At 42.7% G+C, this 21281-nt stretch overlaps 1 protein-coding gene across 1 annotated transcript; it reads left to right on the top strand.

Annotated features, from left to right (window-relative positions):
• The first annotated feature begins 853 nt into the window (after positions 1 to 853).
• vwc2 (von Willebrand factor C domain containing 2) lies at positions 854 to 21257 on the top strand. Its single transcript, XM_035605111.2, has 4 exons — positions 854 to 1210; positions 8065 to 8794; positions 9930 to 10059; positions 20386 to 21257. The coding sequence occupies exons 2-4, from the start codon at positions 8144 to 8146 to the stop codon at positions 20535 to 20537; spliced, it is 933 nt and encodes a 310-aa protein (XP_035461004.1). The 5' UTR covers positions 854 to 1210; positions 8065 to 8143; the 3' UTR covers positions 20538 to 21257.
• The last annotated feature ends 24 nt before the right edge of the window (positions 21258 to 21281 follow it).

Here is a 21281-nt window from a genome sequence, read left to right as displayed (position 1 = left end):
CCTCGCTGTGGTCCCTGCATAATAATAAATGATGATGCACCTGCATTACCCAGGTATTAATTGTACACTGTGCCGTGGTCTTTTTTTGTTCGGCAACAAATAAACCAGGGACCATACTGTGACACAGACACCACTCTCTAATTTCAGATAATGGAGTAAAGTTGTTAATCACGTTAACGTGTGCGTTAACACACACGCACACACACACACACACACACACACACACACACACACACACACACACACACACACACACACACACACACACACACACACACACACACACACACACACACACACACACACACACACACACACACACACACACACACAGAGAGAGAGAGAGAGAGAGAGAGAGAGAGAGAGAGAGAGAGAAAGAGAGAGAGAGAGAGACACACACACACACACAGAAAGAGAGAGAGAGAGAGAGAGAGAGACACACACACACACACACACACACACACACACAGAGAGAGAGAGAGAGAGAGAGAGAGAGACACACACACACACACACACACACACACACACAGAGAGAGAGAGAGAGAGAGAGACACACACACACACACAGAAAGAGAGAGAGAGAGAGAGAGAGAGAGAGACACACACACACACACACACACACACACAGAGAGAGAGAGAGAGAGAGAGAGACACACTCACACACAGAAAGAGGGGGAGAGAGAGAGCCGACCTGTGAAACATCCATTGGGCTAACTGACTGCCTGTTGTCCCTCGGTCATTTTAAACTGCTCCATCTAGTGGCCCCTCGGCTGAACGTGACGCCCCCCCCCCCCCCCCCCCCCCCCACCCAATCCATTTTTTTATTTTTTTATTTTTTGTGGTCACCGTGAGAAATAAAGTGCCAGCAGCGGGGACATCGGCAGCAGCGCTCCACACTCACACAAGCGGCGGGTCGTCGCCGCAGACGGGTCCTCACCCTCTCACCCTCTCTCTCTCTCTCTCTCTCTCTCTCTCACTCTTTCTCTCTCTCACTCACTCTCTCTCTCTCTCTCACTCGAGACCATCAAAGTTGAGCGCGACACGCTGGAGACCCGCGAGCATCCTCCCGGGGGAAGCGGCGCATTTGGACCGTGGCTCGGCGAGCGTCAGTGTCCATCTCTCCACCACGCGTCAATTTGTTGCAGATTTACGCACCGCTGTCCGACAGTCCGAGGGCTGACGGCCACGGACAAGACTCCGAGGACCACAGGTGAATTATTACATCGGCGTTTGCTGTGTGTGTGTGTGTGTGTGTGTGAGCGTGTGTTCCTGGAGGAGGGGGGATGCAGATTTGCATTCATGCATGTCAGACTAAATTGCTTGAATGCTCGGGCATCACAGCAACTTTGGGAGCGAGCTGCCCGGTGCCTCATGTCAGGGTCTCATGAAGATTGTATTTTACTCTCTCTCGCTCTCTCTCTCTCGATGAGCCTCTCCGAAAATTACAACAACAAAAAAATGCATTAAAAAATCCGCACATATCCAAAGATGAGCTTGATGTGGTGGAAAACTAATGCTCGATCGTTGGAAACTGCAGAAAAGGGCAGTTGCACCTGTGGAGGCTCCATCAGTGCGAGTGAGCTGTGATGGTGTCGAGAGGACCGAGGATGTTCTGAGAAGCATCAGAAGGGATTTCAGCGGCTGCAGACTCGAAGACTCGCTGCCTGTTCACACACTTCAGGATGCCACAACCAGTCAGCACAGCCTCTGACATTAGTCTGCTAATACAACATATTCATTTTTTAAAATAAAGTGGCTAGTGTTGATCAAAGTAGGTGGTTGTATGATGGCAGGTTCTCCAAAAAAATCTGTGCTGTAATAACAACTGCCTGTTTCTTTGGGGTGGTTTTCGGATTCATTCACAGTTTTACCTCAATGTCAATATATTTCTGGGTGTGACACACAAGGCTTTGACATGAATCTAAAAGGCTGCATCATCATCACCATCATCGTTCCTTTGCTCTTTAAGTAAGACAAAAGTATCAAACTGATTTACACCCCGTTATTTTCTGATCCACACTCTCCCTGGCAGGCTCTGTGTATGAGCAAATTCTCACCTTGTTCCACTGCACATAATCCTAAGATTATATGACAGTTTTGCAAGGGCCGTTGGTTTCGCATTGCATGTTGAGGCAAACTTTCTTTTGATTTGGGTCACTCGTAAGAGGATAAAATTCAATTAGATAACCCCGCAGCAATCTTTACTCACTGGCAGATGGCTTAATACTTTTGGATCCTGCCTAGTGTCCCTTATTGCTCTAATTGGATTTCATCATTTCACACTGCTTTTCCGTGTAAAAAGGAGTTTTTAAAGCATGGCATCATTAATTCAATACTTTCTCAACCCTGTCAGATTCGAGGCCCACTAGCCTGCACTGTCTAAACATTTCACATCTCATCCCCCCTGATCTGCTTTGTCACAAATTGAAGTAGACCTCAAAGTAAATTGTTGCCTTCCCCGCCGCGTGCCGTCAATGGCATCCTGCGATGTTGGAACAGTGCAAAGTGGGAGAATCTGTAATGTGCGATAAATAAAGTGCACACTCCAGCGTGGGCATGTTGTTTGTCTGAGTTAATTCTAACACCCCGAGGACATTGTTCTTCTCTCAATAACATCCAATTGGATTTTACAGAGGTCCAGAGATGCTGTTGTTTGATGTGTGGTGTGTTTGCTCGTTTCTGGGGCTCGCTGTCAGATGTACATTTGTGTACGGCAAATTCAAAACAAGCAGAGTGCCATGAACCTCGTGACTGGTGTATCACCTCCTCTGCTGCTAACATTCTGCCGTCACTTTTTCAGTCAGATCAAATTGGCAAATGTGCCTATTTATCCTTTTAGTCACTGCTCCTTTTTATCAAGACCTAATGGTGATTAGAAATAAACAAACAGTGAAAAACGTCAGAGCTCGGGTGTGGAAAATTCCTGGAGATGAGAGCGCTGCCTCCGTACATTCGGCCCTATTTATAGCATTATTGTGCGGATGAAACCGCTATCAACCTCCCCTCTCTGAGTGACATCAGAGAAGAGAGCAAGAGGCAGGTCAGCTTTAAGACGTCTTAAACGCCACACATTGTTGACATCTGACATCTGAATGAATATAAGTATATTATTGGTCAAGATGAAGCTCAAATTTGACTCTGAGCTCAGGTTGTTGTGCCAAGGCTTATGGGCCTCATTCACTCTGCTGGGGAATGATAACAAAAATAATTCATGAGTGAGAAATCAATGGGATGGTTAGCGTCAGTGAACCGTGGACAGCCAGGTTGAATCCTTGCTTGATTAATCATTGTTGCTGCACCTCGGTGGGCGAACCGGCTGTGTTCAACAGCCTGAGATGTAAACAGAACTTTGGCCTTTGACAGACGGATTTATATTTAACGTGACGATAACGACTGAACCTGCTCCTGCAGCGAAACACTGAGGCTCACGTCGAGTTCATTCTCTCTGGCCAGGGCAACGTTTAAATGCCAGTGGAACGTCAGTCCTCTAAAGTAGTAGAGCAGGGAGTGGTGGCATTTAGATATGCACTGTAAATGGGGCAGCAGATCAACAAAATGCTTATTTATCAAGGTAAAATAAGCCATTTGAAGAAGATGATTATCATTTTCTTGCTGCTGCTTAGTCACGATTTCAGTCTGCTGTACTTTATATTTAATAAGTACTATTAAGTCTGTGCAGATACAAAACAATAAAAACTGTGGAGCATTTTCGAAGCCAAAACAGGTCACATGTAGGAGAAGGAGACTTTTTTCAATGTTTGTCAAAGTCTACTGACGTGATGTCAGCTTTTACACTGTAAACTGGATTGTGCTGCAGCACCAGAATATATAAAACTGACCCCATTTATGCTCAAATGTTCTACTTATTCAGTGTTTTTCCCCAGAAAGTTGAATCCCCAGTAACAAAAAACCCACACCTACATTAGGGCAGTACTGCCGTAATAACCTAAATGAGTTTTGTTTGTTTTGTTGACTTTGTCTATAATTTGTAAAAATTCTGATAAAGGGTTTGTTCCTGTTCAATAGTTTCTCAGGCCTTATTAACACACCTTGTTTTTCACAGACACACACATGAAACGTATTCAATTCACATGTATTTAACCATATTTTATGTATTACTCAGGAAGGACTTTTTTCCAATGCTGCTGTTGTGTTTTCAGTGGAGGCCCTCCAGCTGGTGGACCTGTCAGGCCTGGTGTTTGAACTCACAACTTTCTCATCCTTGGTCTTAGTGTTGACTGACTGTAGCAGGCTGGCTCAGTGGTGGAGGATTTAGAAACTATCATACAGCTCGATCATTAAACTTTAATGATATTATCAGAGATGCTTGAGTAATATGTATTTTTTAAGACCTATATCAGTCCAGTTTGTTGCTTGATTGCTCACAGCGTCCGCTTGCATCTTTATTCAGTAACCAAAGATCCGTTTTAAAATAACATTAGATTAGAATTTTACACAACAGTAAAGGTCTTGGTTTTATAGAAGTTATTATGATGCTTGTTTACCATGGGAGATTTCTGCCATGTTCCTATAATTTGTTGTCTAACCCATTACAGTGTAATACAAACTGCATGATATTGAATTCTTACATTTTGCATATATTTCTCTTTTAATTGCCCATTTTGGCCGGACTTTCATGCCATCTTAGCACTTTTGTGTCACTTGATAATTGCTTGGTGCTTTTCAGTGTTGGGAACCACGCAGAGACCTGTCACAAGCCCAGGCAACAAGGAAACCATATGACTGCATATCTGTGTGCAGTGGGGAAAAAAATGTGACCGTTGTCTTTGAGGCAAAAATATACAGCTACTTTTTTCTAGCATTAAGTGGTGTTTGTTTGTCAGAGATATTTATTTGGAGCTGTTAAGTGTTAATTGAGAGTTGTTTTTCCACTAACAGAGCTGAATTTCTTGCTGTAACGTGGGTGTTCAAATTTGTCTGGAGTGTGAATGAACTCAGTGATGTTTGCTTACATAAACTCTATTGTGAGGCTGATTGGTAGCTGCTAAGAGGCAGTTAGTGTAAGGCGTTTGGGAGCACAGCATCGGCTATTTCAGGTCACACCCTTGCAGAGTTTATGAGTCTGACTGTGCTGATGGTTGCTTCAATAGGTTCTGATCCTAAAAGAGACTAAACGGAACCATGGTTGCAGTTTATCACAAATGATGTGCTCATTACACATTAATCATACTCACAATTTGTCTGGGTAACAGTCCAGTGCGTCGGAGATGTGTAGAGAGACAATTGTACCCTGAGTCAGCTCCTTGTTGTGTCTTTTCCTCACTGACAGAATGTCTTTGCATGTAGCCTGTTCAAGTAAGTGCAGTGAAGCAAAAAAACAACAACACTGAATTCTCTGCAGGGCTGTTGGGCAAAGATAAATCAATGACCTTTTACCAAATGGCTAATATGCAACACTATACATGTAAGAAAGTTTGACAACACTTGAACCTGAGTGGTAAGTAAAAGTATTTCAAGTCATTTTGAAAATCTTCTGCATCGGACTTATACCATTGGAGTTATTCTATTATTTACGCTCTGTGGCTCAAAATGAATTAGACATGTATAAAAGATGTGATCTGTGTTAAAGATGCCAAGATGGCATTAGGGAGTAATGAATGAAGTATTTCATTTGCAGAGAATCTACAGGTTGTATAGATTTCATGGGATACAGCTGGAGTTGGTCTCTCTTTTTCCTATTCTTAACAAATGCCATACAAGACCGAAACCAACAATATGCAAAAGAATCTCTGAGGGTTTTTCAAGCCCATTCATTCTTGCTGAAGACATAAAACTTTAAAAACAGGTCAAAGTATTGATCATTTCCATTTTCAGACAGGCTCTGTAGTTTTATAAAATAGCTGGGCACTGCAGTTGTAAGTAAAAGTTACTCAAACAGAAGTAAATGGAGCATTCTTGAGGGGGGGGGGGGGGGGGGGGGGGGGGGGGGGGCTATTTTCAGCAATGTATTAGTACACTTTTGGTGCAGTGGTTTCCAGTGCACCACCACTATACAACACCACTGAGAGTGGCCTGTTAGCAATGCCTCAACTCTGCATTTTTTGGAAAATTATTGGAAGGAATGAGAAAACATGCAAACAAGTTCCTGAATATAACCATAAACAGTTTAATAATGCTGTAGAAACTACAAATGGATGTTGTACTGCACCGAAAAAAAACAACCTTATTATGGTTATAGAAAACATCATCCAGTCTCCTGTCCTTTTGCAAGAAAAGATATATGCTGTTACATTTAAATTATATAAAACTTAATACCAAATACATAGCAAATTGGATCACAAACTACGCAAACGTGTGGAATATTTGGACTCAAAATAATCTACAGTTAGCAAGTGGAACAGTGAGGCTCACTGATGTGTTATTAATAGTTTTTGGGAAACAACACAGCTAGACGGTATAGAGGCATCAGGCTTTAGATACGCAGACGATCCTTGTTGGTATGATCAGTTTGTCGCTGCCTATGATCCTGTCATGAAATCTGTTGACCGTGACACACATGCAGGTCTTTTGGTAGACTTATCCTGTCTACCAAAGGCTAGTTTGTGCCCACTTAACCACCAGCCTGAGAGTCACCCAGAGCTCAGCCTGACACAATATTTGTGTGACAGCAAGTAACAGCTGTTAAGGTGGAGGGGTGAGGCTGAGAAAAGCCAAATGAGGTCCTTTTACTAATGAGGCCTGGTGCCATCTCTCTCTCTCTCTCTCTCCGTCTCTCTCTCAGCTGCAGCCGCATTATCGGTATGCACCTCATTCTGCTTCCTCTCAGTTCCACAACAGCTCCAAGGATTCTGCCTCAAACATAGCAATTCAGCTAAAACACTGCTCAAATACCACTGGCGTGCCGGCAGTCAGTTTCAGGCCCCCCCCCCCCCAGGAAGGATCAGAATTCATGAATATCAAAATGTATTACTTAAGGTATATGGAGAGGCTTCATAGACTTCGCAGTTGAGCCAGAAAGAATTGATGTGGCTGTTTCTCCCGGCATTATTTCTGGACCGTCTATGAGTTGGCACATATCTAATTGTGATCGCTTACTGTTTACTCAATGCTTAGTCGCCGTCCTAATAGCTCTGTTGGAAATTAGCTGCGTTTCATTGAGGTTGACAAACTAATCAATATGGTGAATTATTCCTAAACAAGTGCAGGCAGGACTGTGGCGTTAATTGGAGAGTCAGTCGATACGGTGTAATCTCACCTTTCATAATAAGCTGCAAATGTCAACAGAGCCGCCGGTCGCCTGTTAAGCGGAGCTCAGCGACGACTCCGACCATTCGGTGTGGGGGAAATGAATGGAAGTAGGCCACCACGCGCTGCAGAACATCATAGCAGGCATTTGAATTTTTAGATGCCGCAGTAAATCAAGTTGAGATGAAAACAAAAACATTGACTATAGCTTTAAAAAGGATTTCACTTGACTTTGAGCTGTTATATCTTCAGTGCTTAACATTGTAAAGAAAGTGATGTTTCCGTTCTTATTTAAACAAATTTAGAAATTTAGTGGGCTCCCTTTAAGAGGTTATGGTGGCTGGAGCAGATCTGGCTTTATTTTGAAATTGATACGGCTACTTTAGTTAGCGATGGTAAATTTATCTTTCCAGGCTGGAATTATGTTCAATTTACAGATCAATTTTTGCTTCTGTACAGTTGACTGTGATTCATTTAAAAATGCAGACATTGATCCTGATCCTTTGTTCCGTAAGAGGAGCAGGAGCTTGAGAGTGTTAGATTCAAGCCCTTCTTTGGCCATTTTCCTCTTAGTCCATCACGGCTGGGACCGATTGATGCAGGGAAGTGTTACAGTACGAAGCAGTATCGATTTCCTAACATCACTATGAATACTCCCTGCCCCGATGATCCAATTCACTGATCCTGCGGGCTTGCGTCACACTCAGCGGGATGTTTGGTTGGCATGATGGAGCAGTGCTCTGAGGTCGCCCGAATTTCTTGGACTGATCTACGGGCTGAATGAGACAGACCCCACAACTGTGGTAGAAAGTGACAAAACACTGAGCACATAACCCCAGTTTAATTTTCTCTTTCCAGATGGACTGGCTCACACCTGAGATGTGAAGTGTGTTATGTGAGCCACGGTGTTTTCCCACCTCGCTGGTGGTGGGGAGAAATGCTGCACTCCGTTGCCATGACAGCAGAAGTCCTCTTTGTTCTTGGGTTCCTGATGAGCAACGCTCAGTGTAATCCTGTAGCGACCGTACCAGTGAGCCGAGGACGTCTCGAAAGGGTGTTGACCCAAGCCAGTGAGGACAAGCAACAGGACAAGAAGCCCCCAGAGGAGCCGCTGGGATATGGCGCTCAGCAGCGGCCACAGGAAATCAATAACTTGGGCCCCAACAAGACTGTGGTGAGTCGCACCAGCCCGTACCCCAACATCCAGGCACCAGGATCTGAGGGCGGGAGGTCCCAGGAGCTGTGGAGTGAACAGGACAGCCTGAACCTAATAGACGAGGGCCCCACCAGTGACGTCACCCTCTCTCTGGATGCTATCGATGAGTACGCCTACCCAGACTACAGGGGGAAAGGCTGCATGGACGAGAGCGGCTTTGTGTTCGCCATTGGCGAGCAGTTTACACCGGGACCTTCGGCGTGCCCATGCCTCTGCACAGACGAGGGCCCTCTGTGCACCAAGCCAGAATGTCCGAAGGTTCACCCTCGCTGCATTAAAGTGGACACTAGCCAATGCTGCCCACGGTGCAAGGAGAAAAAGAACTACTGCGAGTTTCGAGGCAAGATCTACGCCTCACTAGAAGAGTTTAAGGTAAGCCCATTAACCGCATTCACTCATTTTTTGACATGCTCAAAGTTGAAAGAAGTGCTGACAGAACACTCCATGCCGTTCAATCGAGTTTTAGACAGGCACTACACAGAAACTAGTTACCTGGCGTCACAGCATGCAAGCAAGCAGGCAGATTTATAATGGCAAAGGTCAGCACTTGTCTTTTTTTCCCCCTCACACAACGCATATTACCAGAGTCTAACTTTAGCAATGCGATTTCAGCAGAGTGTTTTTTCACATTCGGTTTTTTGAAACACATATGATAGAATTAGAGTTATAGTAATGTTACAAGTTTGCAAAGCACACTACACGTGGCTGTTTGTGAAGTGACGCAGAGATAGCACCAGCGAGATCTTTGGTGCTTCGTCTTCTGACAATTCTTTGAAAGTCTAGACTCAGGATTGCACTGCAGCCTCGGTGTTACGTCTCGTAAGAGATGCAGCTTTTTCCAGCTTCTCTTTATGTTGGCTAGTGTCTCAGGAGGAGGTTAAGCCCAATAGGGAATTTTCTTCTCCTGACTCACTATGTCACTGACAGTTCTATGTCAAGTCTGTGCTCTGGCAAATCTACGGTAAGCTCTACTTTCACAAGCAGCATACGTAAGCCGTTGTGTTTTGCCAAGGGTTGCGGAGGGGGGGGGGAGGGTTCTTTGAAACTAAGCAACAGGCAGGTTTTTATGCTTGATTGCTATGTTCTGGAGCATTGTACTAAGTGCTGCCTCGCTCAGAGTGCCGTGCGGAGGCGCAGGCCTCAACTATGTACAGCAACGCTGGTAAAATTAACCTTTGCTCTATTGTTACAAGTAAAGGTGCACGGCCTTAAACAAGCAGCTGCTACATGTCGCCATTCACAGGAAATGTGAAACGAGCATTTATTGGCATTGAAGCTGAGAAGGATGGGAAGGATGCCCCCCCATAGATGTATTTTGTGACATTGAGTGCACAGTGGAAGAAGAGACAGACAACAAGACAAACAAAGAGCCACAGACAAAGAGAGCAAGAAATTAATTCAGAGGAGAAGACTGTTTATCTTTGTTTGTGTGTGTGTGTGTGTGTGTGTGTTAACTTTTTATAAGGGTGTTAATTGCTTTCTGCCTTATTTCTTCTCTATTATCCAGGTGTCTCCGTGTGAGAAGTGCCGATGTGAGCCAAGTGGGGAGGTGCTGTGTTCTGTGGCGGCCTGCCCCCAGACTGAGTGTGTGGACCCGCAGTACGAGCCGGATCAGTGCTGTCCCATCTGCAAGAGTGGTGAGTGGAGACGATTTCCTCTACCAGGCTGTGGTGAGCGCTCTATGCCAGTACAGCCAGTCCGCTTGCGGTGGCTGCTGGGTAAGACCGCCACAGCCGACTAGCTTCAAATGCTTCTGCTCAAGGGCTCCTCTGCAGGAGTTACGAGGCCAAGGTAGCATGCTGACGCTCATTTCGCTGACACGAAGAATGCGGCATCATGCTCTGCGGTGTTTGCAGTCTCTTACCATACAGTGTTAGACTGCATATTTGATGCAATGAGATTCATCTCAGTGGTTAATCAGCTGTAGCCTGTTTTTTTTGGTGTACAACATTTACTCCCGTGTCATTTTCAGTCCTAATGTCGTATAATGTATTTGGTTATCTGATGGGGGCTGTAGCGTATGTTCCAAATCCGTCACTACTCTCTGGTACGGAGATTTGAGGTCCACTTGCATTTTTCCCTGCTAGGGGTTGTGAGTTTATGATCCTGTTGTAAGGAAATCTGCAGCTCAGAGTCGATTATCTGAAGTCGTTCGGGATGATTCCAGACAGCATGTCCTAGATTATGTCCCCGTGTTTTTCTTGGTGTGACTCTAATGCAACATGGCAATGTCAGCAACATTGCTTCCTTCAGCAAAAAGAATGATGACTTGCGATATTTATCTCTGACTAGGAATCTTAAAGTGGTGCGTGCCATCTGCAATAAACAAGCAAGCAAGCAATCTGCATTAAGAAAAAAAAACAAGACATACAGAGCACACCAAATAGAAATACTTTGTCTGTAGGAACCACTTATTAGACGACAATGCGACATATTTGAGTAAAACTGATAGCAAGATTTTTAGATATGTCTTTTGAAATATACATTGAATGATGAACACAAGATAGTTAGAAAAAACAGATAGTCCAAGTGAAATTACGAAACCAAGTGGACGTGGTTGTAGACTCTGGAAGACGTTTCACCTCTCGTCAAAAAGGCTTCTGCAGTTCTGAACTGAAGAGGCATTTTTGGATGAGACGATGAGAGCTCTCTATTCAATGCCTTTGGATTGCCATGACCTGGACGGATGAAAATCTCCACAGACAAAAAGACAACTGTCTTAGGCAGAAATGCACCTTACAAGAGACATGCAAACATCAAATATAACCAGACAGGATGGAATTAAACAAAATGTCAACAGAATGCCTTATATGAATACCATCTGCTTAGTTTATGATAATTCCACCCAGAATAACACAATAGGAAAATACATGTATAAATTTTAACTACTTATCAATCAATGGTTGTTCCACTCAAATTAAAAGCCTGTGTCACAACGTCCATTGGCAATCATGGAACGTTACTTACCATATTAATATTTGTCTGCTGTAATCTTGGGGAATACATGCTGGTCCTTTGTTCCCATGGTTTTTTTTTGCTGTTCATCCACTTTTTATATATGCACATATTGATTATGCCGAGAGTGCTTTGGGCCGAGTTTTGGGCAGTGCTCCATATTTTCCCTTGTGCAATGCCCACTGGATTTGCTGGGTTGCATTCGCAGGCACATCAGTCAAGGAGACAGATGTAGATGTGTACAGTACAGTATGTGCAGACATGTGGCCGGCTTAAAGAGAGCATGCATCTGCGTTCAAAAGTCCCACCAAATCCATGGGCTCATTCAGCCGATAAGGGCTTTCCGTTTTGGGATAGTATCAGTCCCTATTAGCATAAGATTACCACAAATGACCGTTCAACAAACAGAGCTCACTGTGTCGAAGAAGCTGCGTTACCTGACCACAACTAACACAGTCATAGACTCTGAACTGGATTTATACATTATGATGAGTTTACTCATCACAAGGAGAACAACTCGGCCTGTGAAAACACTTACATAATGTCCTCTGTGGCTCTGGAGGAGCTGTCTAAACATGTGCTATAAACTGGGGGTATAGAGTTTGAAATATGTCTGCCTTTATCAGGCAGAGACGATTTAATAAGAGTCGCAAAAAGTGAGAGCAGCTGCTGGTTGTTGAAGTATTTCTTTCTCACCGTAAATCTCTATTTCAAAAATGTTGTTTTAATTATATCCTCAATGTATGGATAATGTTACTTATAGATTTTTGTTATGGCTATTTTAATTATTTCATCTTTGTTTCTGACAAATAATGTGTTTTCTGTGGCAAAAAGCTGCTCTCAAATCCAAATGGTAGCAAATTAAATATGCTTTTTTATTTAGTTTGTAAACAAAACACGGTGCCAAGGTTGCAATATTAATTTAATTGTCTCTCAAAACAAAAATTTTAAAAGTAATTTAAGTTCCAGGCTTTATTGCAAGATTTCTCTGCACCAAAATCATTACTTTCGCTAACTGTTAGCAGTGCACATCACCAGTGCACCTTGGGAGTAGCAGTTTACATTTGCCTTCTTATTTAATGTACGCAGACTTGCTTTTTGACTGTGAGAAAAGGGAACCAGAACCAGGGGCACCTGACATACAGTATCTCGTCCCACTTCACTACCCCATGAAAAATTGTAGAGCTGCATTATGTGAATTGTATGCTGCAGTGTTTTTGGCGCTTGACTAAAAGGAATTGAAAGTCAAGATCTGTTGCTTTTTTTTCCCTGTCTCTTTTCACCCCTGCACATTTTTGGAAGTGAAATACTAGATTGCAGAAGGGCCCCTTTAGCTGGCTCATATTCTTTCCTTTCACACATACACCTGTAGGCATGTGGCTATATAATTAAGAGTCTGCTCCGACATCGCCATCCACCCTCTGTCAGCTCGGTCTCCCGCGCTTTTAGAGTAATCTACAGGCGCACACTGGTGTTTGGGTAGATACAGATGTAGCCATTGGCGCCATTTATGCCTCATTTGTGCAGCAGTCAAACTGCAGGGTTTTTAAAGTAACGGGTGTGAGAAATTTAGGTTGAAAATAAATAGATTTTTAAAAAATATTTGCTAATCATTTATACTTAACTTTATTTCTACACCTTCTTATGAGAGCTCCAACTGTTATGAAGCAGAATTGAGTAGATTTGTATCAGTATGTCTTTTACTTTGTCATATTGGAAAGGCAATTTGATGAACAGTGCTGGCGGTAAACACCTTCTGCAATCACCTTTAACGTTGCTGTAAGTGTCAGACACTGCCGGTCACCTTCCTGCTGGCCATAAATGGAGGTATTTATGGGATAGTCCATCAAAAACATGTTGCTTTGGAGACTTAAAGTAAACGCTAAAGCAATACACGTTTTCCTCACCGTCCGTTAGCTGTCGCTTTTGTGTGTGCGCAGCCCAGGCTCCATAAATCTAAAACAAAGAAATGGTGCGGACCACACCACACAACACTGCGAGTGCAGTTTGTTAACAGCACTCGTCGACGTGTTTGTCGGGTCCCACACCGAGGACCAAGGGTTTGCGGCCCGGCCAAAGAGAGAAACAAGCTCTCTCCAGAATCGCTTACTTCCCCTTTAATTGTCACAAACATCCATTTGCTTGTGCAGTTCATGTCTCACAAGACTTGACACCACAAAGTGTACAAGTGAACACATGTTAAAAAGTTAAGTATGTAGGGGATACCTTATATCAAACAAACGGAAGATATGTTTAGCAGTTGTAAACCGAGGTACTGAGTGAGACATCACACTGAATGGCGACACTGATCTTCCTTCAGGTCGTATCAACATCAAAACGATTTTACATTGAATTTACACTTTGACTTTTATCAACGATGCTCCCTTGCCAGGTTTCACAGACGCTGTGATTTAAATGATGAGTATCAATGATTGTCAGCTCCCATCTCGCCACTGTTGATCAGGCAGCACTCGGTGCGAGACAGCGCTGTGGTCGGGGCCTGGCGATGAAACACGTACGAGGTAAAATAAGGTTACTGGAGGTCGGCGGCGAGCTCCTCCTTCGGTGCTGTTGTTTGTCTCGTCTACAGATGTTGTTTGAGATGCAGACAGATGTTGAGACCTCCCAGGAACTCTGAAGTGTCACATCAAAGCTCAGCTAATTAATGGGAATGAATTAATCATCCAGATGTGTAAATGCTACCACAAGAGGGAAGAATGTCATGGAGTTTAAGAGTGTGCACATAAAAGTATAAAAGGCACAGAAATATTGAAACAATAGATCTGTAAAGAGAAAAAAAAAAGCTAAGCTTGACTTTCTTATTAAACAAGTCATCTCTTTTTGGTCTTTTGCCCTCATCTCCCAGCTCACGGGCCTTCTCCTCTTAACGAGTTTCCTCACTATTGATTTAAATCACAATGATGTATTTCAGTGTTTGATAAGTTCATCAATTATGCACAGGCATTATCTTGGCCTTTTCAGGCATGCAAAATCAATGCTTATGGCAGAGCACCCCGTCTAAGATGTGTTATTCAGCCTGTATGCGTGGAGGCACTCAGGGAAGAGCCGGGGGAGGAAGATGAAAGTGCGAGGTATCGCTTACATCCACCCAAGACAGTTGTTCATGAATATCAAAGAACAGCTGTGAGTGGAGGCAGGTTCTCATCATTTTTTACTCATTATCTTAAAGCAGTAGAACACATTGCAATTAAGTAGTTTCATACCCACTAAAGTTTGTGACTATATCATTCACTGGCGTCCATAAGTTGAATTACACAACTCGTCAATACAAGGCAGAGAGGAAAAGAAGGAACACATGCTCTCCATTAATGGGCGTTTTTTCTCCTGTTGCTAATATGAATTAGCAGGTGTTATTTTTCTTTCTTTTTTCATTGACATGTAGGTGTACAGGACTTGGAAGTGTTTGTTGTAAATTGTACACCAAGTTGTGTCTCTCTTGCAGCATCTGCTTTTGAAGAATTCTTAGGCAAAAAAGAAATCAATGCAGGGGAAGCCTCTCTCCTCAGCACCTCGGCCGTGGCTGCCTCCCTTTTGTCCTTTGCTCTTGCGGGGTATCGCCCTGGCAACGCATGTGAAAACAAGGGGTGCTCTTCACGACTCAGACATTAGGGTCAACACTAATCTTGGGGGGGGGGGGTTGTGATAAAATCACTTCAAATAGAGCAACACAAGACATCGTATGCCTGGTTGCCAAGAGGGATAGAGACTCATTTGAATTAAAAGAGGCATGAATCATAGAGGACCTTTTAAAATGTGGAATTTTTTTTTTTTAAAGGAACAAAGAAAAAAAACATGAGTGAAGAGGAAGTTGTTTATATGAATGTGAAATAATGTAGTCTGTCCATCTGAAGCAGCCTGCCATCTCACTCTGACAACGCAAAGGAAGGATAGTGAAGCAAACAGAGCTTTGTGCCAGCCACCAAATGCAAAAAGCTGAAAGCCTGTTTGGGACTGACTCTTTAGCTGCTGGTACTACGCCTGTCAGGCTTTCCCGTCTTACATGGCCACATGTAGTTTATGATCATGATAATGATGCAAAAATTTACTTTGAATTTGCAGTCGTTTTGGAACGAATCAATCTTTCAAAAAACTGCCACCAGGCCTCTGTCCTCCTTCGTAAGTATAAACCAACTCTTATATGGCTACATCAATTATTTAATGCAAAAAAATGAGGCGAAAGCTGCATGTCCCAGTCCAAAAACTCTGCATCTTCTCCAGCTGCATAGATTGACATGTAACATGTACGTTGATTTCCTATTTTAGTTCAACTGGAACAGAAAAGTAGCACATGTGGCATCATCTACTAAATTCAGCAAAAGGTTCAAAGCCCCCCCCCCTTTTTTCACCTTTTGGTTTAAGTCTTTAATCATATATATTTTATTATAAAGACTAAAGGTAATTTTCCTTTACTGAATGTCATAGTTATGATCACAAAGAAAAGTTCCTTGAATGAAGGTAATAGTAAGTCCCATTATGTCTTTACAATCAGGGAACTGCTGGGTCAGTGAATAGTTTCCCATTTTGAAATTTTCGTCTGAATGAAAGTAATTGCTAATGTGACATTAAGATGTATTTTTCCCAATACAGACACAGATAGTAACAAAGCTAAAGAAAAATGACTTAAATTGACGTCAAAGCCTAATGAAGTCTCAGTAAATGAAGCTCTCGCAGTCAGGGCTGTCACTTGGACACGGCGCTTCTGACTGGCGAGGGGTTTGTGGTTCCTTCCCTGTGAAGGACATCGGTTATGACAGTTGTGCTACTTGTGTGCAGCTTGGTTGGTCAGCCACAGAGATCATCAGTGGGCACAGTAGCTGGAGACAACACATGCACATACGCAAACAAACACTCACATGCGGTGGCACTTCTGAAAGTATTCCAAGTTTTTTTGCCACATTTGCCCGAACCGGTTTCAAGTAGCATCTCTGAAACAAATTATTTATACTGTTGTCAAATCAGAGTCTCACCCCACAAAATTCCCCTGCTTGCTGTCTTTACAATACAAGGTCATTTTTATTATGCATTTATAATGCAAATGTACTCAAGAAATGCATTAAGATAAGTGATTTCTCCTATTTTTGATCTTTCCATTACCTTATAATGGAGCTCTGCCGGTTTTTAACATGTCAGTATCAAGGGGTGTGTTGATTAGGATGCGTCCTTGTTTCTCTGTCCATTATCTGGTGCTGCGATAGAGCCAAACGCCACAGGTGCTAATGGCTATCTTTTTCACAAGCAGCCCATGCCAACTTCTACCACGCCGTAGTGACAGTCTGTTCATGCACACGCAGTCCATTTGTCTCTGCCTCTTTGCGTGTCATTGAAAAGCTCTTGTGTTGCCCGATGTGCCCATAAAAAAATCTCTTTCTGCCACGGAGAGTGATGGAGAGATGAGGATATATTATATTAATGAAGCAACAGCAAAAAGGTGGGTGTACTGTTAAATGAATGGCAGAATAATAGGGTGATGGCAATGAGTAAGCACAGGGGCGCCGAATCCATGCATTAATTAACACAAATGAGTGTCAGGCAGCCGTGAATGACTGGCTGACAGGCTGTGGTTTAATCCCAGCTCCGGGAGGGAGTACTTTTGATTTATTCTGTAAAGTGCATGATTATTTTTCGCATTTTCTCTCCCAGCATATCGTTGACATATGCGCCTTTTATTTGACACGCTGTGTTCTAAATGCCGCTAATGATGATGAATCAGTAGCGACAGTGGTCTGGGCCACAGGATGAGTTGTTATTCAGAAAGGGTGTGTGTGTGTGTGTGTGTGTGTGTGTGTGTGTGTTCATCTGAAGACTTACAAATGTGTTGGGGTTGACGTTTTGACAGAACCCGGCAAACTGTTTACACTGATTGATGTGCCAGCCAGCACACTCTTTCTAGGTGCCGCCGTCCAATGAAATGCGCTGGTCGCAGCTGAAAGACCTCCCGTTTATCAGCATCTTAATTATACAACAGTGGCTCAAGACCTTGTTAGTCTAAGGGACATAGCTATTGTTATGCTACACCTGATGCTGTGGAAGCAATTCCCTCTGTGTTTATATTTTGCCGTGCAGCTTTAGAGATAATGGATGATTTATGGGGACTTTTTTCCAGCCACTGGTTGAGGACAGAGGCACTTTCACTAAGCAAATCCCTTCCCATCCCACATCAGTGGTACAGAAGATGGTACTGTAGTTCTATATGGAGCACATTTATGTTAGAATTGTTTGGCTTTGCAAGAGGATTTCTGTGCACACGATATCAGATGGAAGGGAGCAACAAAATAAGGCTCCGCTGGTAGTTCATTTTTTTTTGCATGTCTCTGGGCTCCTTACAGAGCTCAGTTCTTAACAACTTCTACCTAACATCAAAATTTCCATTAGTGAGCCAATTTCCTCCAACAAAAAAAAGAAAGAAAAAAAGAACAGTCCCTTGGGGTGCACTCAAGAAGTATATTAAAGCACTGCAAAACAGTGCTTAATTTGGTTTTTATGAACAATTCCACTGTGCGTTCCTACCTTGACATTACATATGGAGATGAGCCGCCTTCAGAATGATTTATGCTTCACGTGTGGTGTAGCTGGTGTAAGGAGTGTGCAACAAAATATCATTAAACAGCTCTGGTGTGAACGTCAAAAATGGAATCAAATTTAACTAAATTAAAACAAAAAGTCTTGGGTTGAATGTCAGAATTGCAGAACAAGACAGTGGAAGAGATAATCATGTGATTCAGGTCCTCAAAATTCAGTGTAATCACTGTAATCCCAGGATGCATCTCTTCCCTGTTGGGAGCTTGAGCTTCCTGAATGTATATGTTCCTCTACATAACCCATGAGTGGTCATCCAGTGGTCCGAAGAGCATGGTAATGATGGCCAGTGGAAAAGAATTGATGATTCATGGCAAATTTCATCTTTAATAAAACCTCATTGAAAAATTTTAATGAATATACTATATCCATGAATGACTATACTATATCCATTCTGTTAAATGTAATTAGCGTTGGTTTCATCCTTAATTAAACTCTCTCAGAAATGGTCACTGACACTACCAGCAGAAGTCTAGCCTGTGACCCAGACGAATTGTGGGAGCTCGTTTCAAATTTGCTCTGCCAGAATACGGTCTGGATCCCCTCCGTAAGGGATTTCTGCCCGGCCGAAAACTTGCCGGTCCAATCACGATTATCTGATAATGGGTGGGGTTTATAACACCACACGGACAGAAGTGAACTTTTGTAAGCAACCAATGCTGCCGCTGATGAACGAGCATTTGACAAAGTACCAGATAATTTCACATTTCTCCCACAAAAACGGCAATGCTCGTTGTGGACATTGTGGAATCATCTTCACAGGCATCTCGAAAATTAACTGAGAGGTTCCAGACTAACATGCATTTGAGTATTAGTCTGGCCATGCCAGGCTAGTCTGTTCAAAGTCATCATGCCTGTGTATCTAATATTTTTCTGTGCACCTCTTATATTCACATAACCAGAACAGGAGGGGAACAGGGAGGAATCAATCAAAGCCCCAAATGTGAGAACGCATTTTCCACAGAGAGAAATGAAATAAAGGGCAACGCAGTTGGTCTCTAGTGTTCATTCTCTTCTTTGACTGACTGCATTCAAGTTCACAGAGATGTCATGAAACCATCTCAGAGGAAACAAGATGACTAACTGTGCTGAACCCAATATGGAAATCTGGTCATTACAGCAGACATGGCATCTAAAAGTAGCAGTAAAACCATAACTGAAGTCTTGTCCTACTTTCGAACGAGCTCGTGCCCCATTGGCCTTTGTTCCACAATGGATTTTTTTACTCTGATGAAGAAAAATATATACTGTGTGGGAAACACATCCAAAACAACTGCAAATTTCACCATGGAATTAAGGCTAAATCCTGAATGGGGAACTGCGCTAAGGGCCATGGCGATTACCAGAGCCAAATAATTTGATAGGCATGAACGTTTGGAAAATATGAAATGCAGAGAAGAAACTCTGGTACTAAAATATGGTATTTCTAGATTTATTTACCAGACCAAGCAGCAAATTGGTAGAGTAGGCAACATATAATGTTTTACTGTGTACAAACTCAACTCTTCATTTGTAAGTGACAGGATGTTTTCTTTCTTCCGTCATGCTTCTGTCTCAATGCATTGAGGCTAAATCCTGATCTCACTTTCAGGGATGATAGACTAAAAAGCGCGAGCAAGATTTTCTATCGACATAATGTAAACAAAGGGAACAGTTGCAGGAGATGTATGAAGAAAACAAACACAATTCTCACTTTCACTTGTTAATATTGAGTAATATTTTATAAAGTTGCAAACAATACTTTTCTTTGTTTTTTTAAATTTATTTTTAGTGTCACATTAATTACTCTTAAGCTGTTTTCAGACCTGAACTGAAGTCCAGACATTTTCCTGAAATTTACAACATTGACGGAAAATTCACAGCGAGCCACTGAGCCACAGAATGTTCGGAAATGTTCCTGTTGGTGTGAAGGCGTATGACTCGGACAATCTCCTGCTGCGCTCCTCATATATGACACAATTTTCCAGACATTTTCCGGAGTTCATGTCTAAAAACAGCTTTACAGCTAAGCCATAGAACACTGTCGGACTCACAAGGTCTCCAGCAGTTATCTCACGATATCTGAGTTAGACAGACATTCTTGCATTATTTCATAAATCACCTTCATCCAGGCTGACAAGGGTTTTCTGTGAATTTGCAAAATTTTAAACAGATTGGGATCTTTCGGGCAGAAAAGTAGTGTGAGTGCAGCATTGAAAACACGGGTATTACTTTTTTTTGTATTTTTCTTTGTACAACTCAGAATTTGAGCGATAAATTAAATCACAAGGACAAAGAAAATAATGCAATTTCAGTGTTAAGAGACTGACCACGATACTGTGACACAATGCCAACAGCACAAAAGACACACATAAAAGGACAGCAGATGGAGTCAATCTGAAAATGTCCCTGTTTTTTGGTTCCACCCACAGGACCAAACTGCTACGCGGACACAGCAGTCATACCAGCCGGCCGAGAGGTGAAGATTGATGAGTGTACAATCTGCTACTGCACATACGAGGAGGGCACATGGCAGATTGAGCGTCAGGCCACCTGCAGCAAGAACGAGTGCCAGCGGAGCTAGAGACCGGCACGTTGAGGGAGGACTCTGGCACACAACACCAGCGCCGGTCCGCGCGTAAACTCTCGGCCTTTCACCCAGTCTACCGGACATCAGGGTCGGACAGAAGCCCTCAAGCAATTCAGCATTTATACTGTAGTCGCTCCTGCATTACTGAAAAAATGCTTTTATGAAAGTTTATAATCAACACACAGAATATCTATTTATCTATGTATTAAATTATTTATGAGTATATACAAATGTAGGGGTCATTAAATGCTTAACTAGTGAAAACAAAATATTTTTTATAGCCTCTGTATTTTAATACGCAATGTATTGGACCAGTGGTCACTGAAACAATGGAATGTATAGAACACACACACAGCTGTCTTTGAAGGTGAAAACCTCAACATGTCTCAACATGTGGTGTCATCCAACAATCCCGACACCTACCCCTCTACCACCAAAGTGCAGACTACACTTGTGCGATCAGTTTCAGAATGATGGTGAAGATTTGCTGTGCAGGATGATCATTTGCAGAATTTCAAAAAAAAAAAAAAAAGAAGAAAAGAAGAAAAGAAGACTTTAGGAGAAACAGTCAAGAGGACATGGCTGTTTCCTGAATTCTTATCTTTTTTGGATGTTCAAATGTGTTTTGATTTGAAAGTGCTTTTTTGTATTTTTCTTGGTACTGTGCGTTCATGTTTCAAATAAATGCCAATCTGTGCTCGGTAAATGCTTAAATGGTGCATTCCAGCTGTGCATCCA

This window comes from Scophthalmus maximus, chromosome 10, assembly GCF_022379125.1.
Source record: "Scophthalmus maximus strain ysfricsl-2021 chromosome 10, ASM2237912v1, whole genome shotgun sequence".
NCBI classification, from domain to species: Eukaryota; Metazoa; Chordata; class Actinopteri; order Pleuronectiformes; family Scophthalmidae; genus Scophthalmus; species Scophthalmus maximus.
This window is presented reverse-complemented; position numbering and strand designations above follow the sequence as displayed.

Bases quoted from the DNA above. Each gene is read 5' to 3' on its own strand.
- vwc2 (XM_035605111.2), top strand. From the start codon at position 8,144: ATGCTGCACTCCGTTGCCATGACAGCAGAAGTCCTCTTTGTTCTTGGG. The intron at 8,795-9,929 runs GTAAGCCCATTA...TCTATTATCCAG, and splicing joins CCTCACTAGAAGAGTTTAAG to GTGTCTCCGTGTGAGAAGTG. The intron at 10,060-20,385 runs GTGAGTGGAGAC...TTCCACCCACAG, and splicing joins CTGTCCCATCTGCAAGAGTG to GACCAAACTGCTACGCGGAC.